Here is a 27,297-nt window from a genome sequence, read left to right as displayed (position 1 = left end):
CTGCTCTCATGCACTTTCTAGTAAAGGATCCCCTAGGGCCTGGCTGGCACACTCAGGTGGAACCCTCTCCCTGGCCATGCACCGGGGCAGAGCACTGCAAATGCACCATCCCTAGCAGTCAGCGGAAGAGGCATAGGCCCTCTGTGTTGTACCTCTCTGTTCTGCCCCCGGAGCTAGGCATCCATCTAGAGCAGGGGTGGGCAAACTACAGCCCTTCAGACGTTTTAATCTGGCCCTCGAGCTCCTGCCAGGGAGCAGGGTCCAGGGCTTTCCCTGCTGTGGCACTCCAGCTGGAGAGCGGGGTCAGGGGCTAGCCCCGCTCTGCAAGTGCCGTAGTGCTGTGCAGCTCCCGGAAGCAGCGGCATGTCCAGCCCCTGACTCCTATGCTTAGGGGCAGCCAGGGACTCCACATGCTGCCCCTGCCCCAAGTGCTGCCCCTGCAGCTCCCATTGGCCTGGAACAACGGCCAATGGGAGCTGCAGGGGTGGCACCTGCGGATGGGGCAGCACACAGAGCCGCCTGGCTGCCCCTCTGTGTAGGAGCTGGAGGAGGACATGCCGCTGCTTTGGGGAGCTGCTTGAAGGAAGCACCGCCCAGAGCCTGTCCCCCTCACCCCCACTCCGTGCCCCGTCTCCCGCCCCAGCCCTGATCCTCCCTCATGCCCTCCAAACCCCTCAGTCCCAGCCCAGAGCATGCTTCTGCACCCTCAACCCCTCATCTCCAGCCCCACCCCAGAGCCCACATCCCCAGTCAGACCCCCCTGCTGCCCCAGCTCGGCACCCCCTCCCATACCCTGAACTCATTTTTGGCCCTACCCCTGAGCCCGCACCCCCAGCCGGAGCCCTCATCCACTTCCGCACCCCAATCCCCAGTTTTGTGAGCATTCATGGCTCGCCATACAATTTCCATACGCAGATGTGGCCCTCAGGCCAAAAAGTTTGCCCACCTCTGATCTAGAGCCCTGCCAGCTGTGTTGGCCCAGCATGTCTCTGTCTGTTGGGGTTGTTCTGGAGGTGGCTCAGTAAAGGGCTGCTGTGCCCAGCTATCTCAGAATGGGAGTGTGGGGGTGAGGGTCCCAAGAGCTGATGACCTACATGAACATGGGCGGGTGGGGCGGGGGGGTGCACTCTCTCTCCAAGCCCATGAAGTGTGACAGGTATAGTTTCCCCTCACTGCTGGCCTGGCTGAGCTCCACTGCCCTCGCTTTTGTGGATCCAAATCCAAGCTCGGCTCCCTGGGGCCCTCCATCCTCCCAAAGAGCGTGACCACAACGAGCAGCGATGGGGTGCTGCTGGCACTGTGCGCAGCAGCAGCACCAGGAGGCGGGATGGTCTACTGGTTAAAGCAGAGGTGAGGCAGCCAGGAATTCCCAGCACTTACTTGCTATGTGACATAGAGACACTGAGCATGGTGCTGTGAGGCTGAATCTGGGGACGACTGTGAAACACCTTGACGTCAACAGATGGGAGGTGCCCGGGGAGGGCAGTGGAGTTAGCGGTGGCAAGCTGCCAGGCAGAGCCTGCTGTGGTGCTGGTGGCAGAGATGCCAGGCTGCAGGAGGTGGTGGGGGAGGGGGAGGTGGCAGCGATTTGATGGTGATTGCACCAGGCCATGACAGGGCGATGGTGACAGCAGCTCGAGATGGCTTCTGCAGGGCTGACTCACAGTGTGGAAGGAAGCTGGCCGCCTCCACCTGGGAGCATTCGCACCGACTCCGCAGGGAGTCACATAGCTCTCGTGACTAAGCTGTTGTGTGGGAAAGAACAGCCTCCCGTCACTCTCCCATCCTGGGCCCTGAGCCACCAGCACCGCACTGTTCCTGCCCCTTGCAGGCTGTCTCCACTGACCTCAGCTCCTCACTGAGCCCTGGATGTGTCTAGGGTGCTGCCGAAGCTTATGCTGCAATTAGGATTGAGCCGAAGGAACCAAACCAAGCCAAAAGGCACCTGCATCTCTGAGCGGCTGCTCCTCAGCCCCATCGGCTCAGTGGTAGCATGAGTGTGCACCCCATGCTGTGCAGCTCCAGTCCTTGGGGCGACGTGCCCTACGGCACAGGGGCTGACCCTGACATGCAGCTCAGCCTTCCTCTAACTGCCTCACCTGTGCAAGCGGTCTGAGTACATGGGTCTCATGGTAACTGGCGCAGGCACAGGCGGGGGCCAAGACATCAGCCCACGTGTATGCTGTTGAAGTGCTCCTGTCTGGCGGCTGTGCTAGGCAGCGTCAGCCTGCTGAAAGCCTTACTGTCCCCCAAGGGCTAGCAGGAGCCAGGATGACCTTGTGACTAACACATGAGCCTGGGAAGCAGGAGGCCTAGATGCTATGCCATTGAACCAGGGTGCGGCCCCCATGTCCCCGTGCCTCAGTTTCCCCATTGGTAAGATGGAGATTACTATAGTGACCTGTGCAATGCTTTGAGAGTGGCAGCTAGAAAGCACCAGAGAAGCAGGAAAGGCTGATGCTGCAGCGTTCCAGGGGTGCTAGTACTGGTAGATAGATTGGTGAAGAGTTAATAATGGGGAGGAACTCTTGTTGATTCTGCCCAGTTCTGTTTTTGACCTTTCCTGGATTGCTCAGTGGTTCCAAACTGCACATGCCTGGCTCCCAGCCTGCTGATCCCACATCTTGTGTGCTCTGGGGTACTGTGCAGCTGGCATAGGGCATGCTCTGCAAACATCGTGCTGGACAACATTCAAGAACTCTCCACTATGGGTCACCCCAGGGCTGCCTGATCCTGTTCCCCACTCGGGGCTGCATGGTCCCCCATCTCCACGCTTGCAGTCCAAATGCCTCATTCTCTTGGTGTCTAGCTGGGGCTAGGCAGGGCTGTTTACTCAGGCTTGCTCTGTACTGTGACCAGAGCCTCAGCCAGTTCCATCAATTACCCCACTGGTAATCAGGCTTGACGCCATTCATGTCCAGGAAGTTACACAGGTGTAAACTGGCCCAAGTTAGATCAGAACCAGGCCAATTTTGTCTTTAAAGTGTAATGTTAGAGAGAAGCTTCTTTTGGCATCTCAGTAGATTGTGAGCCGTCCCTCCCATGAACACAGAACTAGCTAAGCAGAGACCAGAAAGAACAGCCTTGGAAAACACAGCTGATTTGTATCAAGGGAAAACAAATGTGAAACACCAAGATTTCAGAGACGCAAGCGAGCTGTGATGCAGGGCCGGTGAAAGGGGCACTGATCTCGCAGGGCTACAGCCGATGTGACAGCGAGCCATAAAGCCTAATGGGTAAGGGCAGCAGGGAGGGTCTACTCCCAGATTGATTTCCAAGCCCTGGACTCCTGCCCAGGATGGGTGGTGTGTATGGCTTAGGGGGGTGAATGTCAAATCTGGGAACTGTTGCAAAGTCTGGGGTCCCTCAGCTTCCTCCTTTCCCCCCCACCCCCGCATCTGCTTAGCCTAGATCATTACTGTAGGCATGGAAATAGTAAATGCTAAGCCACCATGTTAAGGCACAATACAAACAGCTTTTAATCCCTTGTGAGTCAGGATCTTGGTTTGCAATGTGATCTGAGGCACCAGACCCCACACCAAGGACAGGGATGGCTTTTCTCTAGCTGGCTGTGGTGCGAACACAGCTGGGATGCAGCATTTGGGTCTGAGCAATAACAGAAACAATGGCTGGGCTTTAAAAAGGGATGCTGATTTATAGCAGTTAAGGATCTGGCCCAGAGGATCTAGCCCTTTCCCCTGCTGAGCTAAGACCTCTGCGTGTAATTGAGCAGCGGGGAGGTTCGTCGCTGATGAAAAGCGACTGTTTCCACCACAGATGAAGGGCCCCAGACAAGCTGCTTTTAAATAAAGAGGTATTAAAAAGCAGAGCTCACTACAGTCAGACCATGCTTCTGCCACTTTTCTCCAGCCTCTCGCTTGGGAACAGGGAGCAGAAGATGTTTGAAATGAAGTGCATGGGAGTTCAGGCAGGAACTAGCAGGGATAGGAGGGAAAGCTGACAGTACTGCTGCCCCCACCTCCCCACTCCCGGGTGCATTCACAACCCATGTACCAGCAGAGGTGCTTGCTTCCTGAGGGTAGTAGGAGGCTGGCGGGCAGAAGTGTGGGGTGAGAGAAGAGCACAGCGCTTGAGGGCAGTAGAGAAAAATTCTGGCCAGTGCCAGAGAGCTGAGGGGCAAAGGGGGTGATGGAAAGGAGTGGAGAATGGGCATAAGTGGGACATTCCACTCCACAGACCAGCGGAGGCTCCCTGGGACACCAGTCCCCTCCAGACTCCTGCAAGCGTGTGGGGGCTTGTTGGGCTGCCACCACTGCATGCCCCAGTAGGCCCCTCGCAAGTGCCCCGGGTCACTGAGAGCATTGTTAGCCTGGTAGCTTCCAACTAGCCTACGTATGCTCATCAGCTCTCTGACACAGTGGCGTAGGGCTGTCTGGAGACCAAGGAGCCTAGTTAGCCTTGTCGCACAGCTGCCTGTCTAATTATAGCTCACCAGGAACACACTGGGTTTGCAGAGGAAAGGAAGGGCTGGCTGACCTCTGAGGAGCTTTTTGAAGCTTGCTAAGGCATTGACAGAGGGTCTTGACATGCCCCTAATGTCTGCAGGGAGAGGGCATTGGGGAGGGTCCTCAGAAGATCCTCCGATCCAACACCAGGAAGTTGGTGCAGTTAATTGGGTGGCACTCTGGTCCACTTCCTAAGGTAGCTAGTGTTGTCTCCCATCGCGTGGGCATCTGAAGGTCCACAGAGAGAGGGGAGTTCTGCACTCCCTTACCCCAGGAGCCCCTATTCTCCCCATTGCCTCCTTCCCTTAGAAGGGATCCCCTGTCTTCTGCATACCTCCTTATTATTTGTAGGGCAGTAGCTAGGTGCTGTACACATGTACATGTACATCATGATGATGCCTGCACCAAAGAGCAGTAGATCATAGCTCAGAATGGAACTCTGTATAGACAAGTCCTGGGTATAAGAGGAGAGAGAGATCAGGTGGAGCCGCCACATGGGGTGAAGCACATGGTAACAGTGAGCTGTAATCAGCATGACAAGCAGCAGTTACCGTCTGTACTATGGGGCTTCTTTCTTGCAGACCGCAGGGAACTCAGCAAGAAGTTGGAGAACAGCCTCCTCAAGCTCCACACGTGCCACACTCCCATCTTAAAATGCTCATAAAAACTAAGAAAATTCACAGACAAAAAGTTTGTTAAGGTGAAGATTGACAATATGTAACAGTAACTTCAGAGGTGGAGAGCCATGCACGAATGTTACCACCTGTTAGGCAAGAAGTGAAAAATCAAGTTTAAACTTACAAAAAACCCAAACATTTGAAAGCATGGAAAGTCACAGTTCAGGGACACAAAACCACCTTAACTCTGCCCCCTTTCAAATCACCAGAGAAAATAAACTCAAACTGTGCTATCCATATAAGAGGACACAAGTATATAACCACATAAACTCAAATGCTTTACTCTCATCCATAGCAGTCTATGGGTGTGCCATCTCCAGCCTCCTTTACTGATACACTACCCCTGCCCTCCCCCAAAAAACACCTCCTACTTAACCAATTCCTTCTTAGGCAATCAGTAAGCCTTCAGTCCCCTCTCCTTGTCCTCATGGGACTGGGCCTTTTGTTGCTGTGGGCCATTCACTGATATGAGGAGCATTGACCACAGCCAGCCTAGCCACAATGGAGACCTGAAACCCATGATAAGCCAATACGCTGTGGTGCCAAATTGTAATAACCCACTTTCTCAAAATGTAAGCCATAGACTTGAGACTCCTTAGGAAAGAGTTCTTGAGCCCAAACCAACACAGTTTACACAGTAACTACAAAAGAAACAAAGCCGGAATGATGGAATTTCTAGAATTGGTCTAAATCTGGTTGTGTGTTTGGTCTGGTGATGGTGGTGGTGGCCTGTGATGTACAGGATGTCAGATTACTTGATCTGGTGAGGCTGTCTGGCCTCAACCTCAGTGAGCTCAACTCTGCATTTCCATGTTTTGAAATGTTTGGGTTCCCTGGTGATTGACTTGAGCCCTGAAGTCCCTGAGTCTCCAGTGGCCATTAGTCCTTGAACAAAACAGTCTGAGATGGATTTGCTCCTCAAGTTACTGATCTGCTTGCTCAGCCTTTAGTTCCCCTTTCCCGAAGCCTTTGCCTGTGGTGTGAGTGAGGCAAACCACATCCTAGCACTCCAAAGTGAGTCACAGCGTTGTTTGGTAATTGTATGAATGACCCTTTGCATGGCCATAGTTCCTGCCATCCGCACTCAAAGCACCTTAAAAACATTAATGAAGTCTCATGAGCCACTTGCATCCCATGTAGGGGAGGCAAGGAGCATCATTGTACAACTCAGGAACAGAAGCATAGGGAGATAAAGTACCCAAAGTTGCATAGAAAGTGTTTGAGGAGGTGGGAAGAAAACCCTGATTCCCAGAGCTGAGCTTAACCACAAAACTCTTTGCCCTCCCTCTCACTAATTCTACTAGCATACTCTCTCCCGCAGCCCGCAGAGGATCCATGTGGCCAAAGCCCATCAGTGGACAATGTTTACTTTTGCCATGTGCTCAATGACATCTGCAGTCAGGTGCTGTCTGGTTCCCCCAGTCTCCTGCAGTCTTCTCTAGTGTTCAGTATGCCAAACATGTCTCGGTGGGAAATTCCCCCTTCTTGCTGGCCCCCTCCTCACTGACATGGATTACATAACATCCACCTTCATACAGACTCCCCGGAGAACAGCTCTTAGCATCTCTGCACAAGAAGCAGCTGCTCTTCATTACATCTATTTCCTATCCTTCGCCAGTGGTTCCGCCAGCCCACCAATGTTCTCCATGCCTCTTGGGTGTTAGTTTTCCTTACCATGGGAGGAAGGGTGGTCGTGTGGTCAATTGTGCCAAGTACCTCTTCTGTACAATTGAGATGGGGAGTTCTTTGTAGCTAGATAGGAGGCTGGCAGCTGCTCTGAAGTGTGCCCAGCTGGCTGTGGCCCCATGGGGCCATCTGCCTGCTGGGGATTGATGAAGTGCAGAAATGCCCTGGCTATGCTCCTATCCCAGATGTGCCCCCCTATGCTGGGCAGATTCCCTGCTCCCTTTGAGTGCAGGCAGCTGGATGCAGGCCTGAGCCCAGTCACCTTGGCTACGTGCGCTCAGCGCACACTGAAATCAATGGCACTTGCCTGCATGACACCGATGGTGAAATATGGCCTTTAGACCCTCTGTGCTTGTTTCCTCATCTGCAACATGCAGCTGAAAATCTCCACCTCCCAGGGTGTGATCATGGTAATGTGTAAGTGACCCTCGGCTATGGGAGCACTAGCTACTGTGCAGAAAAATGGCAGAAGCCTTTCGCTAATCGAGGGACACAGCTGGTGCAGCCATTTGAAGTGTTTTGTTCACTGTTCCAAAGGTCTCCAATGGGCTAGGGGGTGCTGCTTGGGCCCTGTCGGACTGGGCTCATGTATTTTGGATTCCCTGCCCTGCCCTGGCTGTCAGCTCCAACCTGAAGCTCTCCAGCATAGAATTCCCAAGAGCCTGTATAATCCCTTCAGCATTACAAGCATCCTAATGGGCGATCAGAGCCATTTCCTTGATCCCTCCAGTCTGGTTAAGTCAGTTCTCACAGTGGATCCAGAGAGGCCTAGAAGCCTGTCATAAGCCCCCTATACAAGCCGCTGAGAGCAGAACAGAGACATGACAAGCTCTAGCTCCTGATATTGTGCCTGTGTGTAGGGGTTCTGCCAAAGAGCTGCATCCGCAAACACTCAAATGAGACACTCTCCTGCTTGCTGTATTTCTCTCTATATTTAAAATGAATCACATCACCCACCACTGAATTGCAGCCCCTCTGGGGTGGAATGTGGCAGCTGTTTAACCACAACAACAGTTTAGACCAGGAAGTGAAGCAGAGTACCTTAGCCAATTAAAACTGCAGGGGGGATTGAAGGAGCCAGAACTTGTTTGCTCATATATGTAGTTGGCCAAGAAATAGAGGCTAGTGCCATGGGAGTTAGGCACCCAAATACCTTTGAGGACCTAGCACTCAGTGACAAGGGCTTCAGTCTTACGTCTCACCTGGAAGCCAGCCAGCAGTAGTGTAGCTGAAGCAGTGATTTAGTGCTGACTCACAAGGACACCCCCCACACACACACACACACTAAATCACCACCCACCTTCAGGGAGCAGCCTTCGTTACCCCTAGGCTTGTCCTGACCCTGCTGGGCTTGTGAGATCAACGCCAATGGTAGCATGGTATGCAGGTAGAGAGAAGAGAACTTAAAAGAGGCTGGTTGTTGCTGAGTAAGCTTGTTTAGCAGTGCAGGCTAGGAGCAGAAGCTGTGAGCTCCATGGTGGGACTGTGATTATCCTCCTTGGAGGTGCAGAAATGAGACCCAGGGCTGTGGTCGGTGCTGGCTAAATGATAGCTCGTCCTTCTAGATGTGATGAGAATGTTTTCGCCTGCGGCCCTTGTGAGCAAAGGCCAGTACTGATCACAGCGATGACAGGAGTTGACACCATGTATCTGTATAATATAAAGGTCAAGGCAAGTGACTGAACCTGGGAAAGAAGGCGTGGTGCTTGCACTGAGTTGGAATGTTATGCCCTTTTTTGGTCAATATATTTTAGTGTCTAGATATCGCAGTAACTGGTGCTGTACAAAAAGTATGGCTAGACATGCCCTGTATAGTATTGCATAAGGGCTCCGGCGGGGACATCCAAATGACTAGTGCCCAGTTTTCAGAAGGCAAGTGCTCAGCAGATGCCCTTTTAAGGCATCTCAAGTTGAGCCTGGCAAAAATCCCTGGTTACATCTGCCAACCTGGGTCTCCCCATCTCCTCCTGACCTCATCCCTCCCTCTGAGTGAGAAGGGACACACTTCATAGGCTTTGCCATTGCCTGTTTCAGGCCGGTGTGGCCAACCCCCCTTCCCCACAGAAGTTAAGGAGGGATTTTCAAAGGCACGTGGGGGAGTTAACAGCTTAACTCCCGTTGAAATTCCATGGGAGTCGAGTGGCATGCTCCCTTTGAAAATCCTAGTGTAAGTACTTACGATTGGACCCACTGTGGCCCCTGCCATGGTCAGTGTGCCAGGCACCATCTTTGGTGGCAAACGCTGGCTAATCTCTGCGTGGAGCAGCAGTGTGAGAAGAGCAGTAGGGCCAGCTGAACCGAGCAGCCGAGGCGGGGGCAGCCTGAAGTGCCTGGCTGCTGCTAGCTCAAGCTCATCGCTAGCCACCAATGCATCATGTCCAAGCCCTTGGGTACACAAGGGCCTGCCCACGTGTCTTAAGGCCTGACCTTTAAGAGCCAAGCGTGTCAGTGTCATGGATAATCACCCTGCCTCAGATGGCATCTTCTCTCTGAAGTGGCGCCGTAAAGCTTGGACAGCATGATGACAATCCTCACTGGCTCTGATCATGGGGGGTGAGTGCCAGGCTTGCTGAATGCCCTCCCTGGAGAGAGACACCCAGAAAGAGGAGACATTACTCCACATATAAGACTTTCTGAAAATTCCAGGCCTCCACAAACCCCTGCAATCACAAGGTTTCGGGCCAGGACTTGGACACCAGCCGCACCACGCTGAAGAAGGACAACCCCATTCCTAGAGCTGTTCATCCGAAAGGATATGGCACTTTCCAGCTTGGGGGCACCTCTCTCACCCCTGGTGTGCAGCCACTTCTGGTGCGTGGCACCTCCCTAACTTGTGCCATCTGGCTTCACCAGGGGGGCCTGGCCTTGTAGCCTAACAGGAAGTGTCCACTCGCTCCAGCTTTTCCCTCCCCTCCTCCTCTCCAGACCCATCGTCTCCTTTGTTCACACCCCACCTCCCCCGTGCTCTTCCTGACCCCTCCATCTCTTCCACCTTCCTCTCCCTCAGTCCCATTCCTTCCTCTCCCCCATTCCCCCATCACTCCCTCTCGTCCAGCCTCCTCCCTCTCCCCCCGCTCCCCGTATCTGCCTCCTCCCTTCTCATTCCTCTGACGCTCCCCCATTGCCCGTCTCCTCTCCCCACCATCGGCTGGCTGCGCTCCCCTTTCCCCGCTGCCGGGGCCCCTCCGTCGTTAGCTCCCTGCGTCCCTGAGCGTGCCGGCTCCCCCCAGCCCCAGCGCCTGGTCGGGGAGCCATTGGCTGGCTGCTGCGAGGGAATTGCGCTCCCCTGCCAGCCGAGCGCCCTCGCCATTGCGCGCACGGCCTGCGGCTGCGGCACGGAGCGCGCTCCTTGGCGGCGCGCAGCCAGGGCCGCTTCAACAGGCTGCTGGCGAGCCCAGCCCCGCGCCGGCCGGCTGCCCGGGGGCCATTGCGGCCGGCAAGATGATCGGCGTGAACAGCATCAACAGCAGCGCCGGGCGCATGCGGTCCCGCTCCATGTGCTCCGTGCGCTACGGCCGGAATTACCGGGGCATGGAGACCTTCTGCTACGGCTGGCCCCAGCGCTCCCGCACGCTCAAGCCCGTGCTCTACACCGACCTGGTGGTCAGCCGCCTGCAGAGCCGCAGGAAGAAGAAACCGGTAAGGGCTGGGGGCACGGGCCGCCGCCGGCTCCCGGGGGAGAGTTCGGGCTGGGGTGGGGGCCGCCTTCGGGCGTGGGTTGGCGGCGGGGGCCCGCTCCCCACCCGGGGGCAGAGAAAGCTTGAACCCCCTGGAAACGGCAGCTCAGACTTGTCTGTGTCTCCCCTCCCCCGGGAGAAAGGTGCGCGCGCTTCGGTCCTGTGTGCGCCCCTCCATCACAGCCACACACCCATCGTCGTGCGCTCGCACCCTGCGCACGGACAGCCCCCTGCGCTCAGCCCCAGCCGGTACACAGCGGGGTATGCGCAGGGCAGGCAGCGAGAAGCCAAGAGCGCACCCACCCTTGCTTGGTGCAAGAGGGACACAACAGGGTTTTAATGATCCCCAGACTTGACAGCAGAGCCCAGCCTGCAGCGCTGGAGCCGATCTAACCTAAAGGCAGTTCTGTGCCACCATCAGATGAAAGCTCCAGTCTTCCTTAAATCTGAGTCGGGCCTCTTGGGACTCGCCTTTCTTTTCAACTCCCTTCCCGAGCAGGCTGGGGGGCCTCCCCAGTGGCTGCAGTTGGAAACAGAAAGGCATGGGGTGCACTTCAAAACCTGCTCACCCATCTAGTGCAGAGACGGGGGGTTGAGATCCAGGCCTGGCCTCCTGGCAGTGCCAGTCTCGTGGCTCTATGTAACGACAGTGTGACATTGCACCACTCTGTGCAGCCTCACACTGGCTTGACAACCGTCTTCTCTTTAAAACACCCTGCAAGCCAGATCAGGGCCAGGGTACGCAGGACTGTTCCTCCAGTCTTAGTCTTAGACCCAGGTGCATCACGCCATTCAGAACCCCTATGTGGCAGGAAGAATGGGGAGAGAGCCCACCATGGGCTCAACAGGATGGGGGGGTGGGGTTCAGGTTCCTGTGCAACCTGAAATTTGGTCTGGAAAGGTGGGTAGGTTTCCTTAGCCCGCTAGGGGCAGAGAGGGAGATTTGGGGCCAGGTGCTTGCCTGATGTAAATCAGCATTGATTTCAGTGGAGCTAGCCCAATTTACACCTGCTTAGGGGATGTGCTCCTTTGAGTTTAGTCCTGGACTCTGGTACAAGGGCATGCTGGGTGAGGAGGAGCAAAGAGGCACTGCCCCTTGCCAAAGACAGCAGCAGGGGGAGAAGTCTTCCTACAAAGCATCAGCCACCATAATAGTGCCAAGCTGGCCCAAGGAGGGGAAGAAGAGGGGGAGATCCCACCATGAGCATGGCCTAGCAATGACACATCCCATCATAGCACAACACAGCACTGGGGCAGGCTGCATCCGCGTCACGTTGTGACACACTGAGATGTAACCACGCACTTGGGCCACCTGGCACAGAAATCCTCCGCTCTTTGCCTCCTACACGCTGCTGATGTTGCAGCCTGCAGGATCAAGGCACTAGAAGGGGAAGGGTCCTGGGAGCATTGGGATGGGGATGCAATTCCTAGCCCTCTTCAAAAGCTGATGCTAGTATGACAGCTAGCATTGCGGCCACTGCAGGTTGGGAGCCATGGACACCTCATGGCACGGAGGGGAGGGGGATGAAGTGTGGCAGGATGGGACCATGCATGCTGTCCCAAGCCACATTTACACACATCTGCTGCATATGTGTGTACCCATGTATGTTCACATGGGGTGGAGGAAGAATATATTTCCCCCCACTGAGATGCCAGTAGCATGGGGAGCAGAAGGGAAACAAGCTTGGAATAGGGTTGGTGGTTCCCCAGCTGCTGCAGAGGAGAGCCAGGATTTCTCACACCAACAGATCAGTATTGTATAGCATGTGCAAGGCCTCTCGGTGAACATGAATAAGGGAATGGACTGAAGGTGGAATGAGGGGTGTCAAGAAGAGAGCTGACAGGCCATGGCAGGTAGAGATGAGAGAGGCCCCCGCACCCTCCAAATCTCTGGACAGAGGGTGGCTCACACTGAACCAATACTGCAGTTCTCTTCAGCTTAGCAAAGCCAAGGACTGCATGCAAAGGGCTCTTGGTGGCTTAGGGAGGCACCTTGCAATGTAGCCCACAGCTGACTCAGGTTCTTGTGAAGGTGGAGATGGGAAAAGCCCAGGGTTGAACTCTCATCCTGAGATGCCCCTGGGTACAGAGACCAAGAGGAATCTTTGCAGGGAGGGTGCTGTGTCACTGTGACATCTTTGCAAAATAGGCAATGGCTTTGACTGTTAGGGATGCTGATGGTCCAATAGGGCTCTGGCCTCAAAAAGGCTTAGAAACCTGTGGCATGTTCCTGAGCTCAGACATCATCATACTAAATCATAGGCTATTTGAGCCTTCTCCGAGTAGGAGACCTGTGTGACCAATCTCCTAGGCCCAGAAAGGGGTTAATTCTCTCTTTCAGCTGCATTGATTCATGCACTAGCCAAGTGTCTGGTGGAAGAATTGAAGCCCTGGTTTCAGTGCCCCTCTCTGCCTGCTCCCTGTGATGGGACCAGTTCCCTGTCTGTAAAATGTAAAGTGCGCTGAGATCTGTGGCTGAGAGAGCTGTGCAGAAACTCTCTGTTCCTGTGCACAGATGGCTTTACCCTAGGGCACTTGCGGCAGAAAAGCTTCCCACAGTTGTGGGCCAGTGATAGCAATAGGAAGAAACCAGGGGGCAGGACAGCCAGATTCTCTCCCTGCATGTGTATCAGTGTCAGGGTAAGAGCTGTCCCCCTCCCAGCCCATATTCCCCCTCTGCCTGCTGCTACAGTGAGCTCATACCCTATACCGATGCCACAACTCCCTATAGCCACAGGGCATGGACTTATCCCTCACTGCAGGGGCAGGGCGAAGACAAATGTGAGCCAATAACCAGCAGTGCCCTGTTTATACGCACAGCAGCATGTCCTCTCTCCCTCTCATCACACACTCCCCTTCCATCCAGGGCACAAAGCAAAGCAGAATTCAGCCTCGACTGATTAATAGCACCTGCCAGAAGGCAAAACCTTGAAGCCTCAACCAGTTAAAGGGTCAGCACCACCAAAAACTTCCTTTTGTGGAGGAGTTTAGAGCTGGACTGGAGCCCTCAGTCTATCCCCAGAACAGGTACAGCCTGGATAGCCACAAGGCAAGTTTCACCCCTGCTATCTCTTCCCTGAAGGGACTGTCCCCCTCTTCCCCCCAGGCATGGGCTGGGAGTTCAGTCTCCTGTCCTCTGCTGAGACAGCCAACAAAGGGAGTTAGGAGTGATTCTTGAAGCCCCAGCAATGGGCTCAGCCCTGCCCAAATCCTTGCTTGAAAGAATGTACAGACAGGCAGCAGGACACACTGGGAGAGCAGGGAAACCAGGACACCAGTTGTGGTCCACCACAAATCTTTGGGCTTGGACTGAGACCCCCCCAGATTCATTTCCTACTGGACACCAGGCAGCTGTCAGCTGGGGGCAGCTTTTATTCTAGTAATGGCAGGATTTCAGTGAAGGTGAAAAACTTCTATTCCTGTCCTGGTGTCCCAAGCACTCCTGTTTGTTAATGTTCCCTAATTGCATGGGACGGCAATGCTGTATGCCTTTCCATCCTCTCTACTTGCAGAGCTCCTGGTCTTCCCCAGCCAAATTCACCAGGCTGCCACGCCTCCCCTATCATGCACTTACTCTGGCTCAGCAGCTCCTTGTGATGCATGCAGTGCATGTAACAGAGCCGTTCCTTCTGAATCCACAAAGCTGTTAGTCCTTTGAAGTGTTCACAGACTGTCCTGGAGCCCCGACTGTTGCACAATTCAGCTCTGCTGGGCTGTTCTCCAGAGCTGTACATATGTCCATCTTGTTCTGAGTTTTCAGGGCACAGCTGTTGCTCTGCTGCCTCTTCTGGAGCAGAAGTCCTCTCATCAGCCCTTTAGAGGGCTGTGGTCAGAGCATCCCCAGTCATCTCCAAGACATTTCAAATCTCCGGCTGGATGAATTTACCCAGAATGCTTCCTGGTTAGTTGATATGTATCTCACTTCCTCCATCGCTTGATCTCTTGGCATTGCTGTGCCATCAACTACCTGAGTTCGCATTCCACTCCCTCTCAGTGCACCTTTCTTGCCCATGTTACATTTCCCTACACCTTGTATGGAGCTTTGCAGGCACCTGCTGTACTCCTGGTCTCCTTTTTGTGCTTTTTCCAAATCTCTTTGTTGTTTCTCTCCAGAGTTTTTAGTATCTCTCAACTCAATACTGCAGCACTGGATGAGGTGCCTTTCCCCTCCTTACCTATGGCAGATTCATTGCCATCAGCTCCTTTCTTTCGATAGCTAGGTCTGCTTCTCCCTGCCCCTCTGTGACTGGATTCTCCTCCTTCAGTCTGGCACTGTACCTTGCACTCCTTCAGTTGTCTTGCTGCCAAAATTCCAGCAGATGGCTGCTTAGTGTACCTCAGCTTCTCAATCACATGATAATAGCCATGAGCCACAGCTGCAAAGGGTGTGACCAGATCTGAACTTTTCTAGAGCACTGCGGGTGGTTGGGCCCAGGTCCATATGAACATGATCCTAGTCTTGGGGAATGTCTTTCCTACCAAGGCTGGGTTCAATTCTCCGTCTACATAGAGCTTCTCTCAGAGGTGCGATGGGGGTGGCTTCTGACCTCCTCCAAAAAAATCAAACCTGCATTGATTTCACCAGCAAAGCCATTGGCCAGTAAAGAACGGCCTTCAAGCCTGGGCCTTCCTAGATGAACTTCTGTGAGCTCAGTGCACCTTGCTTGGACAGGGCCGGCTTTGGCCTGGCCCCGCAAGGATGCCAGTGGGGACAGAGCCCCAGACAAGTATTCCAGGTACCTTCCCATGGTAGTGCAACTCTGTCTGTTCTCCTTCCACATTATAAATGACTGGCTGAATGGTGTCTGCTGTTCAGGCTGTGTGAAGATGGGCTGGAAGGACAATTACATACTTTTCTGTAGAGCCGTTCAGCCCCAAGGCTCCCAACCATTAGCCCAAACCCTGAAATCCATACTCAGATTTTACATAGTCCAAATGCTGGCTGAATCAGGGGGCTTGAACCTGAGTAAAAACTGAAGGAGGACTTGAGGCTTTGGCCTTGTAGAAATGAATCTCTCTGTATATGAAGTGTGTCTTTCCCAGTGAAATGCAGACACCAGCATGGATTCTTCATCGGCAATGCTCCCGAAGAGTTGGGGCCAGAAGTGAAGCTTAGGGAGGCAGAATGTTAGCTAACCAGATTGGAATTTGGCCCTAACATTCACATCCATACTGCGCAGAAAATGCACTCAGATCTTTAATATGCATATCTGAACAACAGCATCACGGTGCCTTCCGCAACACCATTCAGGGGCATTGATTCACAGCTGACTCAGGGAGGTGGGGGTGAGTCATCCCTCCCCCCAGGCCTGCCACAACTTGGTGAGCTCTTGAAGTCCTGCCGAGGCCCCACCAGGCTCAGGGCAGGAGCTGGGAGGTTGTCACAGCCCAAGTAGGCATTACTGCACAGCCCAAAATCTGTGGATAGGGATACCAGAAAAGGTACAGGACCTGCAAGGCCAGGAGGAGCCTTTGTTGCCCCAACTGTCATGAGTCATAATTTGCATTGCAGTGGCACCCGGGAACCCCCATCACAGCCCAGGACCGCATTGTGCCGTGTGTTAAAACACAGAAGAGAGAGACAGTCTCTGCCCCAAAGGGCCTCCCTCGCTATGGTGCATGCGGGCGGTGTGCACTGCGCTGGCCATGTGCATATATGAGTGCCCAAGCTGAGTATTTAGGGAGGCCTGGCTCAGGACTGGGGTTTGCCATGGTGCCTGCAGGGCAGGGTTTGGATCTTTTCTGCTTGTATAGTGCCTAGTGCAATAGGGGTTGCAGTCCTGATTGGGGCCTCGGGGTGCTGCCACAATATCAGTGTCCCATACGGCTACTTGCATAGGTCTGGCCAGGGACATGCATGCGAATGTGGGCCCCAAACTTTGAACATCTGGGCCAGCGAGTTTTGAGAAGAACGCAAGCCATAAGGAGGAGGGAAAGCCCAGTGGAGTCGGCCTTGGCACAACTGTAGTGGTTTTCATCTTCAGAGCGCTCGCAAAACATTAATTAGGCCTCACCACCACCCTCCCAAGTAGGTCAGTGCACCATGGTACAGATGGGGCGGTGCAGGGGAAGAGAGCTGTCCATGGCTACACAGTGAATCTGTGGCAAAATCTGGCATGGCACCAGGCCTGATCAGTAGGTGCTACCCTAGCAGTAACGTGGGCTGGGCAGCCAAGGAGAAGGTACCTGTTCCCCTGAAACTCGTGTGTGTATGTGTGTGAGACTCTGTCACTGCTCACAGAGCACTAGGGACGCAGCAGCAGCATGCCCCACTCTGGTGAGGGGCCAAGCAGTGGGTGTGGCTTACAAAAAGGAGGTGTGGCCAGTGTGCATGATCCATCCCTATAGTGCACTGTCGCTTCCCCCTGCTTCTGAGCCTGCTGCTTGTACCTCTTCTTTCCATCCCCCGCTCCCCAGCTCTTTGCCAGGCCGCTTCCCAAGAGGATTCAGGCAGCTTCACTAGCTGCATTTTCCCCAGAGAGTTTGTTTACTCCCAGTCCCATGCTGCCTACCAGCCCCTGTGTGTAACCCCTTTATTAGAACACCCTGCGGTGCAGAGAAGGCATTACAGAACCTCGGCTCGCCACTGTTTTCTCCTCCCCAACTTGCGGCTGCTGGGTTTGTTCAATGTACAGTTTTCCCCGCTGTCCAGAGAGAGGTGCTGGGGTGCAGGCGGTCCCCAGCTTTCCCGTTCTGTTTGCACCCTGTGCTTGTCCAATGGCAGCTGCCTTCATTTTCCTAGCCTTCCACAGCTCACCCTTCCTGCTGGATGGGATTTCTGCCCACTCCTCGCTTGGCCTGGCCCCACTTGTCCCTTTGCTGGTCCCCAGGGCCTCTCCAGCACTCCCTCATTCACAGCCCTGCTTCTTGCCTGAGCCTCAGAGCCGCCCATCCCTCCTTACAGCCCCCACCCCCCCAGTTCCAGGCAGGGAGTTTCCCACTCCACCTCCCCGCTTCCCATTGGCCGGTCCCAGCACGTCACTGGCACTGCCCTGTCCCGCACATTCGGGAGGGCGACGCGGCTGCTTTGGCTTGTGAAGAAAACAACACAACTCCCTCATCCTCACCCGTCCCCCTTCTGGCCTCAGGGATACACCCATACCTACCTTCAACTGCCCCACCCCTGTAGATGCCAGTGAGGATGGAGCGACGAGCCCCACTCAGGGTAGCGTGGCAAGCATTGGCCCTGCTGACCATTGTTCTCTTGTCTCCCTAGGCTCTGTACAGCTCCATCAAGAATGAGAAGTTGCAGTGGGCCATGTGAGTAGCGCCCCGGCCATGGGCCAGCCTCTCTCACTGGCTAGATGGGGCTTGCGGGGGATCTGGCCTGAGAGCTCCAGGCAGTGCGGACACATGGCCCCCATCCGATGAATCCTTCAGCCGCTAGTTTCACTCCGCATAGCTTTGCTCATAGGCTCCAAACCATCCCCACCTCTCCCTGTGGGCCAGGCCAGCTGTGGGGGGAGGGGTGTGTGTGGCAGGTGTGACCTAGAGGGCAGATTGCTGGGCTTTGGCCCCTTCTGGAGGCAAAGTCCATCAGAAGATTCTGCATGAGCTCTCGGGGCTCTGGCTCCGACCTAGGTGAGGAAGAGCGCAGCTGCTGTGTGTGCTGGAGAACTCACTGCCCAGGAACAGGAGTGATGTACAGAGGGGCCTGATAGGGCAGCAAAAAGCAATGAGGGGAATTGAACATAGACTAGATTTGGGCTGTCCAAAGCGGGGATAGGAAGGGTCCCAGCTTTTCACCCAGCTGGAAGCTGTATAGCAAAGCAAGTCAGACTAGGCTCAGCTAACACCTGGGAGGACTAGCTCAGGGACTGGGGAGAGCCAGGAAGGCCCAAAGAGGGAACTAACCTGGGCAGGATCTCGGCAGGCTTGAGGGGTGGAGTAGGATCTCTGTAGGCAGTAGCAGTGGGGGCGTAGCTGAGGCAGGATTTACACAGCTTTAACCAGGGTGGTGGAATAGCCCCGCTATCCACCAGTGTAGGCTAGGCGGCTTGTGAGCTGACCATGTGTTGGGGGGGCAGTGGGATTTCCCCCTCCCCTGCCCGGATCTACACTGGGTCGCTCATGGCAGAGAGTAGCACAGACTGCTGGACCAGGCCAAGAGGGACAAGGCCTGTATAAGATGAGAGCCATTGAGGGTCTGCTTGGGCATAACGGGGGAAAGAGGCTCATCCAGGCTAAATGGGGGGGTAGCCCTGACCAAGTCTGCACAGTGTAGCTGAGGGGTAGACTAGGGAGCGAGATTTGCAGAGCTGCCAGCCTGGGCGGGTGGGGGGGTGGAGTCTGTGCAGCCGAGTGGGGGCCTTGCACCTGCAGAACTGGCCTGGTGCCGGGGGGGGCTGGCTAGAGCCAGTTCCCAAGGCCATCCCCTCTTGCCAGTCTGCCGGTGGCCTGCCCTGGCTGTGGCCCAGCCCCTTACCTGGTGCCTGGAAGAGAGGAACCAGAGAGGAGCAGGGAGCAGCGGGCTGAGGCTATAGGATTGGGGGAGGGGCAAGGAGTGATGGCTGTGACAGGGAGATGGCCACCTTTTTCCCAGGGTTGGGAGGGGCTCAGGGTAGGGTCCTAGTGCCCATGCAGCCAGTTCAATGGAGGGGCCATGCCCCTCTCCCACAGCTGCCCATCCTCATAACCGGCAGCAGCCGTGTCACTGGGAGCTCACGTAATCCCAGTTCTGAGCCGACGCAGCTGTCATGGAGACGGCCAGCAGCTGCCGAGGGGTTTAATTAGCAGCGCTGTGTTTGTGAGGAAGAGGGGAGGTGGCAGAGCGGGTCTCCCACATCTTTGCACTGGGAGAGCGACACCAAGGAGTCCAGAGCCCAGCAGGGAGCATGATTCACAGGCTGCGAGCATGTGAACAGGGGCCCACCTCCCTCGCCAGCTGGCTGTCAGCTGCCTTCCATGTGCCCGCCTCCCGCCCACACATGCACTCCCCTTCCTGCCCCTCTCCCCCCCGCGCCCCAGCCCACGGGGTTGAAGGGATCTGCGGGGCTGGCTCATGATGTCCCGCAGCCCCTCCCCAGGCCTATGGCTAGGTTCCTAACTGGGCGCTTAGCCGTCTGGGGACCCAGTGCCTCCTCAACCAAGCCCACAGTGGGCCAGGGCTCTGTGTTGCCCCCTGCTCCCCTGAAGGTGTCAGAGCCAAGGCTGAAGTTTCTCTCTGGGGCTCTGTGCCCTCCTTACTATCAGAGGTGGACGTGAGCCAAGCTGGCCTCTGCAGTGCTAGGACACTGGCCCTTCCCTGCGCAGCAGGCCCCAGCCTGGCCCTGTTGCCAGCAAATTCTCCTGCTTTAGCCAAAGTTGAGCACTGGCTGCCAAGGAGCCGGCAGGCTCCCATGCCCAGCTCGAGACTGGCCTAACCGAGCCCCCAACCTGGGAGAGACTTGGTGCAAGAGCCACCAGACTGGCAGAGCAGTGAAGGGGCCTGGGGCATGGAGGGGGCTGTTAGTGTCTCTCCAGAGGTGATTTGAATGGCCTCCCCCACCCACCCCATTTGGCATGGCCTAGCTAGAGTGCTGGGTGGCGTGTTGGCCAGCCCTGGTACCACTAACCTCTGCAACGTCTGTGCCCACAGCGATGAGGAGGAGCTGAGGAAGTCCCTCTCTGAGCTGGCTGACCCCAACCCCAAATCCATCAAGCGCATCAGCAGCTGCAGTAACCCCTTCCTGGACTTCTCGCAGGACCCCAGCATCGCCACCTACAAGTACGGCCTGCTGGTGCGCAAGAGCCATGCGGACTCCGACTGCAAGAAGAGTAGGTGTCTGGGGGCGGGGCTGGGGTATGCTAAGGGCAGAGCCAGTTCTCAATGGGGAGCCACTCCCTTGCAGTCACTAGGGTTACAGTGGGACCAGTGGTGCAGTGCCACTCTGCATCCTCATGGCGAGGGGGTGTTGGTTGGGACAAGGCCTGTCTCAGAACCAGCTCACGCCCCGACCCCTCTTCAGTCCCCTCCCACTGTTTAGTGGGTCCATTTAAAAAGCTGCGGTCATGTAAAATTACAGCTGAACGTTCAAATACACAAGCCAGGCCCTCCAAATCGCTGCTTCCTGCCACACTGTTGACTGCAGCTCCTGCACACGCCCACGTGCCGTGCTCCCGGGGGACAGGGGCCTTTTAGCGAGTAAGGACTCCATTTGGTATTCATTTTTGTCCCTGCACTTCCAGCATCTCTGCTGAGCCCGCCCCAGCCACCTGCAGCGGGAACCCCCACAGAGATTAAAGCAGCAGCGGAGGTAACAGGAGCAGCTGTGGTACCTGTGCTGGGAGGAGCAGACGAGAGGGCCTGACCTGCGGGGGCGCTGGGGCTGCATGGCTCTCTTCCATTGGGAGATAGCATTAGTGTGCTCTATAGTAGCGTCATCGCCACCCTGGCGGTGGGGGGAAAGGCAGCTAGGTGCAGGGCTGGTTGCAGGAGAGACCCTTCCCCCACCCTGCCTTAGCTGTGTGCGGAAGGAGGCGGGGGTAGGGAAGAGAGCTAGGGATATTAGTGAATAGCTCAGCTCGCCCCCTTTTAACAGGACTTTGCTGTGCCTCTTTCCAAGGTGCTAATCAGGCCTGGACCCCTGGGGGATGGGGGAGGAAGCAGCCAGAGCCCCCCCTCTGGGTTCACACTGGATGGGGGCTGCTCTCTTGTTGCAATGATGATTAAATCTAGCTCAGGGACAGGGCGGGGGCAGCAAAGGGAGCCACCCAGTTCTGCAGTGACAGAGCTATCCAGAGAGATCCAGTTGGCTGGGAGCCGCAGAACATGCTACCTTTCCACTGCCCAATCCTCTCTAATCCAAGGCCTGTTGATGCCTCCTTGATCTGATTAGAACCTGGCCGGATTTTCTGCATCTGCTGCTGGGCGTAGCAGTGCCTGGCAGGAAATGCTGCCTGCCTCTGCTTCCTCTGAGCGGCTAGCACCGTGGTTAAACACAGCAAGGAGCGCACTGAACCATGCCCTGGCTGCCTGGCAGCAGCCTCTGGCCCCGGGGGGGGCAGCACACAAGACCCTCCCCCCACAGCAGTGCCAGCTGCTGACCCTCACAGAGGGCACAGCTCAGGTGTACTGTGGGGAGTGAGTTCCGCTGGAGAGCTGCCCATCCCCTGGGTGGGCTGACGTTCACGCTGGCAGAGCACGCTGTATCACATCGCACTTGGCATTGACTTTCCACTGACTCTGCTTCTCTCTCCCTTGCCAGCCCCCAGAGGAAAGAGAGGCTGGAAGACCTTCCACGCCATTCTGAAGGGAATGATCCTCTATCTGCAGAAGGTACGGTGTAGCGAGATCGCTGCCCACCTGGTGACCCCAGGGCAGGGCTTGAACTCAGGCCAGGCAGCTGAATCCCAGGGGGCCAGTCTGGACTTCTGCCCCTGCCCCCATTACCCTGGTGGGTTGTGGTTCCAGGAGCGGCGCCAGGGTTTTTGGCACTCTAGGCGGGGGTCCTTCCGTGCTCCCAGTTGTTGGTGGCAATTCTGCGGCGGGGGGGGGGTCCTTCCACAGCTCCCGGTCTTCGGGGCACTTTGGCGGTAGGTCCCGGAGCGAGTGAAGGACCTGCCGCAGAATTGCCGGCAAAAAGGACCCCCCCGCCACCGAATTGCCACCAAGGGTGGCAAAATGCATCCCCCCCCCCAAATCCTAGCACCCTAAGCGACTGCCTAGGTCACCTAAAGGGAAGCGCCGGCCCTGCGTGGGACCCTGATAGACAGATCGGTTGGAAGGATCCTTGCTGCTGTCTAGAGATAGCATCCATTTAAGCACCATGACACCAGGCACTAGCTGTGAGCCTTTGGCCCAGGGCAGAGTGAGCCATCCCCGGCCAAGGCAGCAGCGCTGCTGCTTCAAGGAAGGTGTTAGCGCTATGACCCTTGCAGAATAGGACTGTGTTACAGCAGAGTTCTGGTGGAGAAGTGACATGCCAGCCTCCAAGCTGGCCTCCTGCCTGAGACTGCAGCGTTTGCTTGCAGCAGTAATGCCCCTGCACTGGGCTAGCAGCATAAGGAATGGACTCCCATAGGCCAGTCATACATGCAGTCCTCCCCCAGGGGAACACACGGACACAGCCAGCTCATGGCAGGTTGGTATGCACCAAATGTGGGCCCTGGGAGCAGTCTTGATGCCCTAGCACTGTTGCGGCTGGTGCTGGTGAGCTCCTAGAAGGAGTGGCAAGGGCCACTGTAGCTCCCCGCATCCTGCTAGAGCAGGATCCCGGCACCCAGACAAGCTGTGAGGAGCAGGACTCATTTGTAACCAGAGCCTGGCCTTACAGGAGGAATATAAGCCTGGGAAGCCCCTGGCAGAGGAGGAGCTGAAGAACGCCATCAGCATCCACCACGCTCTAGCCACGCGAGCATCCGACTACAGCAAGAGACCGAACGTCTTCTACCTCAGGACAGCTGAGTGGCGGGTTTTTCTGTTCCAGGCCCAGTGAGTAACCCAGGCCACCGCGGGAGCTCCTGGCTGCACAGGCCAGGCAGACGGTGCTGAGGGGCATCAGCTACAGACATCGCACTGGGCAAGCGTTACCCATCTAACACCACCCCCAAGGCTGGGAGTGGGCCTGAGGGCAGCATTCCGCTTTTCAATCCCATGACTGCTTCTCCTGGAAGAACGGGCAAAGTGAGGAGAGCTCTCCTTTGCCAGGCCCCCCCCACCACCGCAGTGTAGGGAGTGCCCCTGCCACTTGGCCAGCACGCTCGCATCAATAGAAGCCAGCTGCCACTACCATGGTCCATGGGCAGATGCTGGCCTAGGAGGCCCATTGGGCCTGTTCCGGTAGGGCACTTGCTCTGTTCCCAGGGCTCCAGCCTTGGGGCTGGCACGATCCCTGGAGGGGGGTGGGTAGGGAGGATGCAGCTTTGGGCCCATGGCTCAGTGCTTTGGCATTTCCCCAACAGGAATACAGAACAGATGCACTCCTGGATCACACGCATCAACGTGGTGGCAGCCATGTTCTCTGCTCCCCAGTTCCCCGCAGCCATCGGGTCCCAGAAGAAGTTCAGCCGACCCTTGCTGCCCAGCTCTACCACCCGACTGTCCCAGGTAACAGGGCACAAGCCAGCTCACTGTGTTAGGGGTGGGGGCTGCAGGAGCAGCACTAAGGAGGGCTGAAGAGGGGCCAACACACAACAGCAGGAGAAATTCAACATTGCCATGCCAAACAGTGCACCATAGAGGGGTAAGGTAGAAGGGAGTAAGTTGGAGCAGCTGTGCAAATTAATTGTCAGCTCGGGAAAGGGACCGGGCTGTGCCTGGGGACAGCTCAGTACAGACCTCTGCTCAGCGCACTGCTGTGCTCAAAGCCTGGGCCTCTTTGTACAGATAATGCCACACCGCAGAGCAACTGTGCAGTCTCCAGCAGGGAACAGGAGGGGCTCAGAGAAGGAGCAAGGGCCTGGCTGCTCTCGGAGGGAAAGCGCGGGATTGTGGCCTTAGGAGAGAGGGCTGCAGGGATCCTGACTCGGTCCAGCGCAGGTAGAGCAGGAGTTTCTGCTCCGCCTGGCTCACAGCACGCAAACAAGGGACACTGAATGAAATCAAAAGGTGGGAAATTCAGCCCAGTCCCAGGCTAGTAAAAGAACCTAATTTTGGAAGGGAGATAAGCCTTCATGGCAGGAACTGGACTGGTGGGGGTTGGGCGAAGCATTTCTTGGGGCAGGTTATCCTCTAAGTGCCCCCTGCAGGGGTTCTGCTACCAGACGTTCAGAGACAGGATCTGGGCCTCACTGGGCCCTTAGGCTAATCCAGCATGCCAGTCACCACAGCCAAGTGGTACAGTGCCCAGCTGAAGTCCTGGGCAAGAGCGCAGTGGGGTGTGGCCAGGGCTCCCCCAGCAGGGCGTGGGTGGGTGGGTGCTGCGAGCAGGGGCTGCTCGGGAACAGCCACTAACACAGTCCTGCTGGGCCCCAGGAAGAGCAGATGAAGTGCCAGGAGTCCAAGTTCAAGGCCATGTCGGCAGAGCTGGTGGAGCATCGCTCCTCGCTGCCTGAGAAGAAGGTGAAGGGCAAGGAGTACGAGGAACTGAAGCAGAAGGAGGAGTACCTGGAGTTCGAGGTGAGCTGGGCACCCACCTGCTGGGGGTAGCCCTCTGCCCTTCCACTGGCAGTGGCCCCGCTCTCTGGCTCTGCCTACCATCCCCACTCCAGCCAGCTCATCAGCACCCCCAGTCGCTGCTCAGGGGCTGCTGAGACATCTCACTGCCTGGGGGAATCAACAGGCTGAGCAATGGGAACAGCTCAGTAAGAACAGGGAACATGCCATGGGGCTGCTTCAGAGCCCTCCTCCCTTCCCTGCCCACAGACCCACCTGCCAGCTCGCACCATCCAAATACCTCAGTCCTGCCCCCCCCCACTCCCTGCCCCAGCTTCCAGTCCCCACAAAGGGGGAGAATTGGCTCAGCACAAGCAACACTAAGACTCCTAGGCACCTATTGCTGGCACCCAGCTCCTTCTCCTCCCTCCCTCCCCCCGGGATCAGTGAGGCAGCAGCAGGGCCGCAGTGCAAACCCAGCTAGGGCCAGGGCCCAGGCTAGCAGGCAGGGGTGGGCCGTTTCATTGCGTTTTCAGGCCAGTATGAAATGCTGATGAGAAGCACCTGGCTGCTTCGCCCACTAAGGCAGAGAGCCAGCTCCAGGTCCCAGCAGTGAGGCTGCACTCAGTGCCTCTCACCCACTCTCCTCTGCTTGCCTGCAGAAAACACGCTACGGCACCTATGCCATGCTGCTGCGTGCCAAGCTGAAAGCCGGCTCCGAGGACCTGGCGGCCTTCGAGGCCACGCTGTTCGATGCAGCCATCAGCGAGGAGGACAGCCTCAAAAAATCCCGCTCCAGCCCCTCCCTCAACCTGGAGCCACCTAGCACAGGCACCAAGGTCAAGCGCAACATCTCGGAGCGCAGCAGCCGCCAGCCCACCAGCAACTTGCAGAAATCCTAGAGGGACAGCTCCTTCCCAGACGGGCCCCTGCCACCAAGAATCTGCATGACTTCATCCTTCATGGGCACAAGCCATGGGGCTGACAGCTCTCACCCAGCCACCAGCACCAGCCCATGCCAGCTCAGCATGGAACCAGAGCCCTCCACCGACACCATTGGATACAGATGCTGTGCAGTGCCGTCTCCAGCCCCTGCCCACGGGGCTCACACTACAAGACTTACCCCCCCTCCAAATTCCCTGGGAACTGGGTGCAGGTTTCCTGAGGGGGGGAGAATAACCAAAAACCAACCACTGAGCTAAATTCTTCAGTGTAAAAAGCAAAGCAGCGCTCTCTCCTGCTCAGGCCCCATGGCTCTCCACCATGGTTTCTAGGACAGACAGACTCGGGGAGACAACCCAAGGGGGGCCCTTTTATACAGCATCACCGCAGCCCTGGCCACCCAGGGGCTAGTTTCTTTAAAGCCGCCAGATGGGCAGAGCCCTGGCTGCTCCTGTGATGTCACCCTCCCATCTGCTGGTTTCTTACGGTTTTGAACGTTTTTGTGATACAGTTTTGCACTTTTTAGTACCTGACTGAGCTGACTTACAGGAGGTTTTTCCCTCCAAGGCGTTTGTTTCCTAGAGCTGCTGCAGGTTTTTTTGTGACTGTGGGGAGCGGAGGCCCAGCCCCACCTACAGCCACTAGCCTAGCACTAGTTTTCTATGTTGCAGAGGAGCTGGCTAGTTCTGCACAGCACTCAAGACACTGGATTGGCTTGTGCCCCTTAGGCAGCAGCTGGCACCTGCCCTCCCACACTGAGGTGGTGTTGCCCTGGGGCACAGGAAACAACCACCAGCCAAGTCTAGCGTTCCAGCGCTGGCTGCAGCAGTAAGGTGCAGGGAAGGAGGATGCTAAGGAACCCCTGGCTCAGCCATGAAGCCATAACGAGGGGCCAGGGTGTGTCTCATGAGCACACAGTGCCCCTTCGGCTCATCGTAGTGCAGATCACTGTGGACAAGCGACACGGGTGGCTTTCCCCATTCCCTAGCTGGACTGGCTCGGGGCATGGCGTGGGTTGGGGGGGAAGAGCAGGGTTATTTTGAAAGCTGGAATTCAACCTGTGCCTGCTGGCCACTTCACCTGAAGGCTCCTCTGCTGGAGGGGCTATGCCAGTCCTGCCTCCTCTACCTCTCACGTGAAAGGGCTCAGAGGCTGCAGCTCTGGAGCTGGTGCCCCTGAACAGCACACCCAGGCCCTCCCTCTCACAAGTTTTTTCCAGCATTAAAGGGCCTTGGCCATCCCTGACCCCCGGAAGAATAGCAAGGGAAGGGCCAGGACAGCCTAGGAACCAAGCCAGAGCTAAGAGGAGCTTTTCCCCCAGCTTGTTTTGGTTACTGGAGGTTCCTCTCCCATGAGGGGAGCAGTATGAGCTCTAGCCCAAGAGCTCACCTGCTACATTCATGGCCCAGGCTGCAGCTGACCATCCCAGCATCATGCCTGGGGCTGGGGGCAAAGGGGATCCTGTCCCCAGCAGGGGGCTAGATCAGTGCATGGTCAACTGCAGCTCAGGGCTGAGCCATAGCACAAGGGTGCAGGTTCAGCCAGCAGGCAATCCAGGGGCTAACAGGACTGCACCTACCCAGGGACCTTGGTCAATGGCAACAGGACAGCTGCTGCCCTCCACCCCGACTGCGAATGTCTCTCTCTTTTTATTCTGCTCTTTCGAGTCTATTGCAAAAAATCTTTGTACAGCTTCTTCCATCAGTTACTGAAGTAAAACCTGCTCTTAAGCTGCTGGGCTGGAGTCAGTTCTTCCCCTGCACTAGGAGCACTGAGCCAAGGCCTCCCTGTCAGACAAGTTCTCAATCCTGCCTCATGCAGAGCAGCACTGTGAC

General features: G+C 56.2%; 1 protein-coding gene across 2 annotated transcripts in view; it reads left to right on the top strand.

Moving 5' to 3' along the window:
- PSD (pleckstrin and Sec7 domain containing) overlaps positions 1 to 27,180 on the top strand; it is a 123,747-nt gene extending 96,567 nt beyond the window's left edge. For both annotated transcript variants that reach the window (XM_030570596.1, XM_030570597.1), the window contains exons 11-17: positions 17,723 to 17,766; positions 20,084 to 20,262; positions 21,693 to 21,763; positions 22,761 to 22,918; positions 23,389 to 23,533; positions 24,401 to 24,544; positions 25,183 to 27,180. In XM_030570596.1, coding sequence (XP_030426456.1) covers positions 17,723 to 17,766; positions 20,084 to 20,262; positions 21,693 to 21,763; positions 22,761 to 22,918; positions 23,389 to 23,533; positions 24,401 to 24,544; positions 25,183 to 25,422 — 981 coding nt within the window. In that variant the 3' untranslated portion in view covers positions 25,423 to 27,180. The remainder of the gene's footprint in view (positions 1 to 17,722; positions 17,767 to 20,083; positions 20,263 to 21,692; positions 21,764 to 22,760; positions 22,919 to 23,388; positions 23,534 to 24,400; positions 24,545 to 25,182) is intronic.
- Positions 27,181 to 27,297: the final 117 nt, after the last annotated feature.

The sequence above is a fragment of the Gopherus evgoodei genome, chromosome 7 (genome assembly GCF_007399415.2).
Source record: "Gopherus evgoodei ecotype Sinaloan lineage chromosome 7, rGopEvg1_v1.p, whole genome shotgun sequence".
Lineage (NCBI taxonomy): Eukaryota > Metazoa > Chordata > Testudines > Testudinidae > Gopherus > Gopherus evgoodei.
This window is presented reverse-complemented; position numbering and strand designations above follow the sequence as displayed.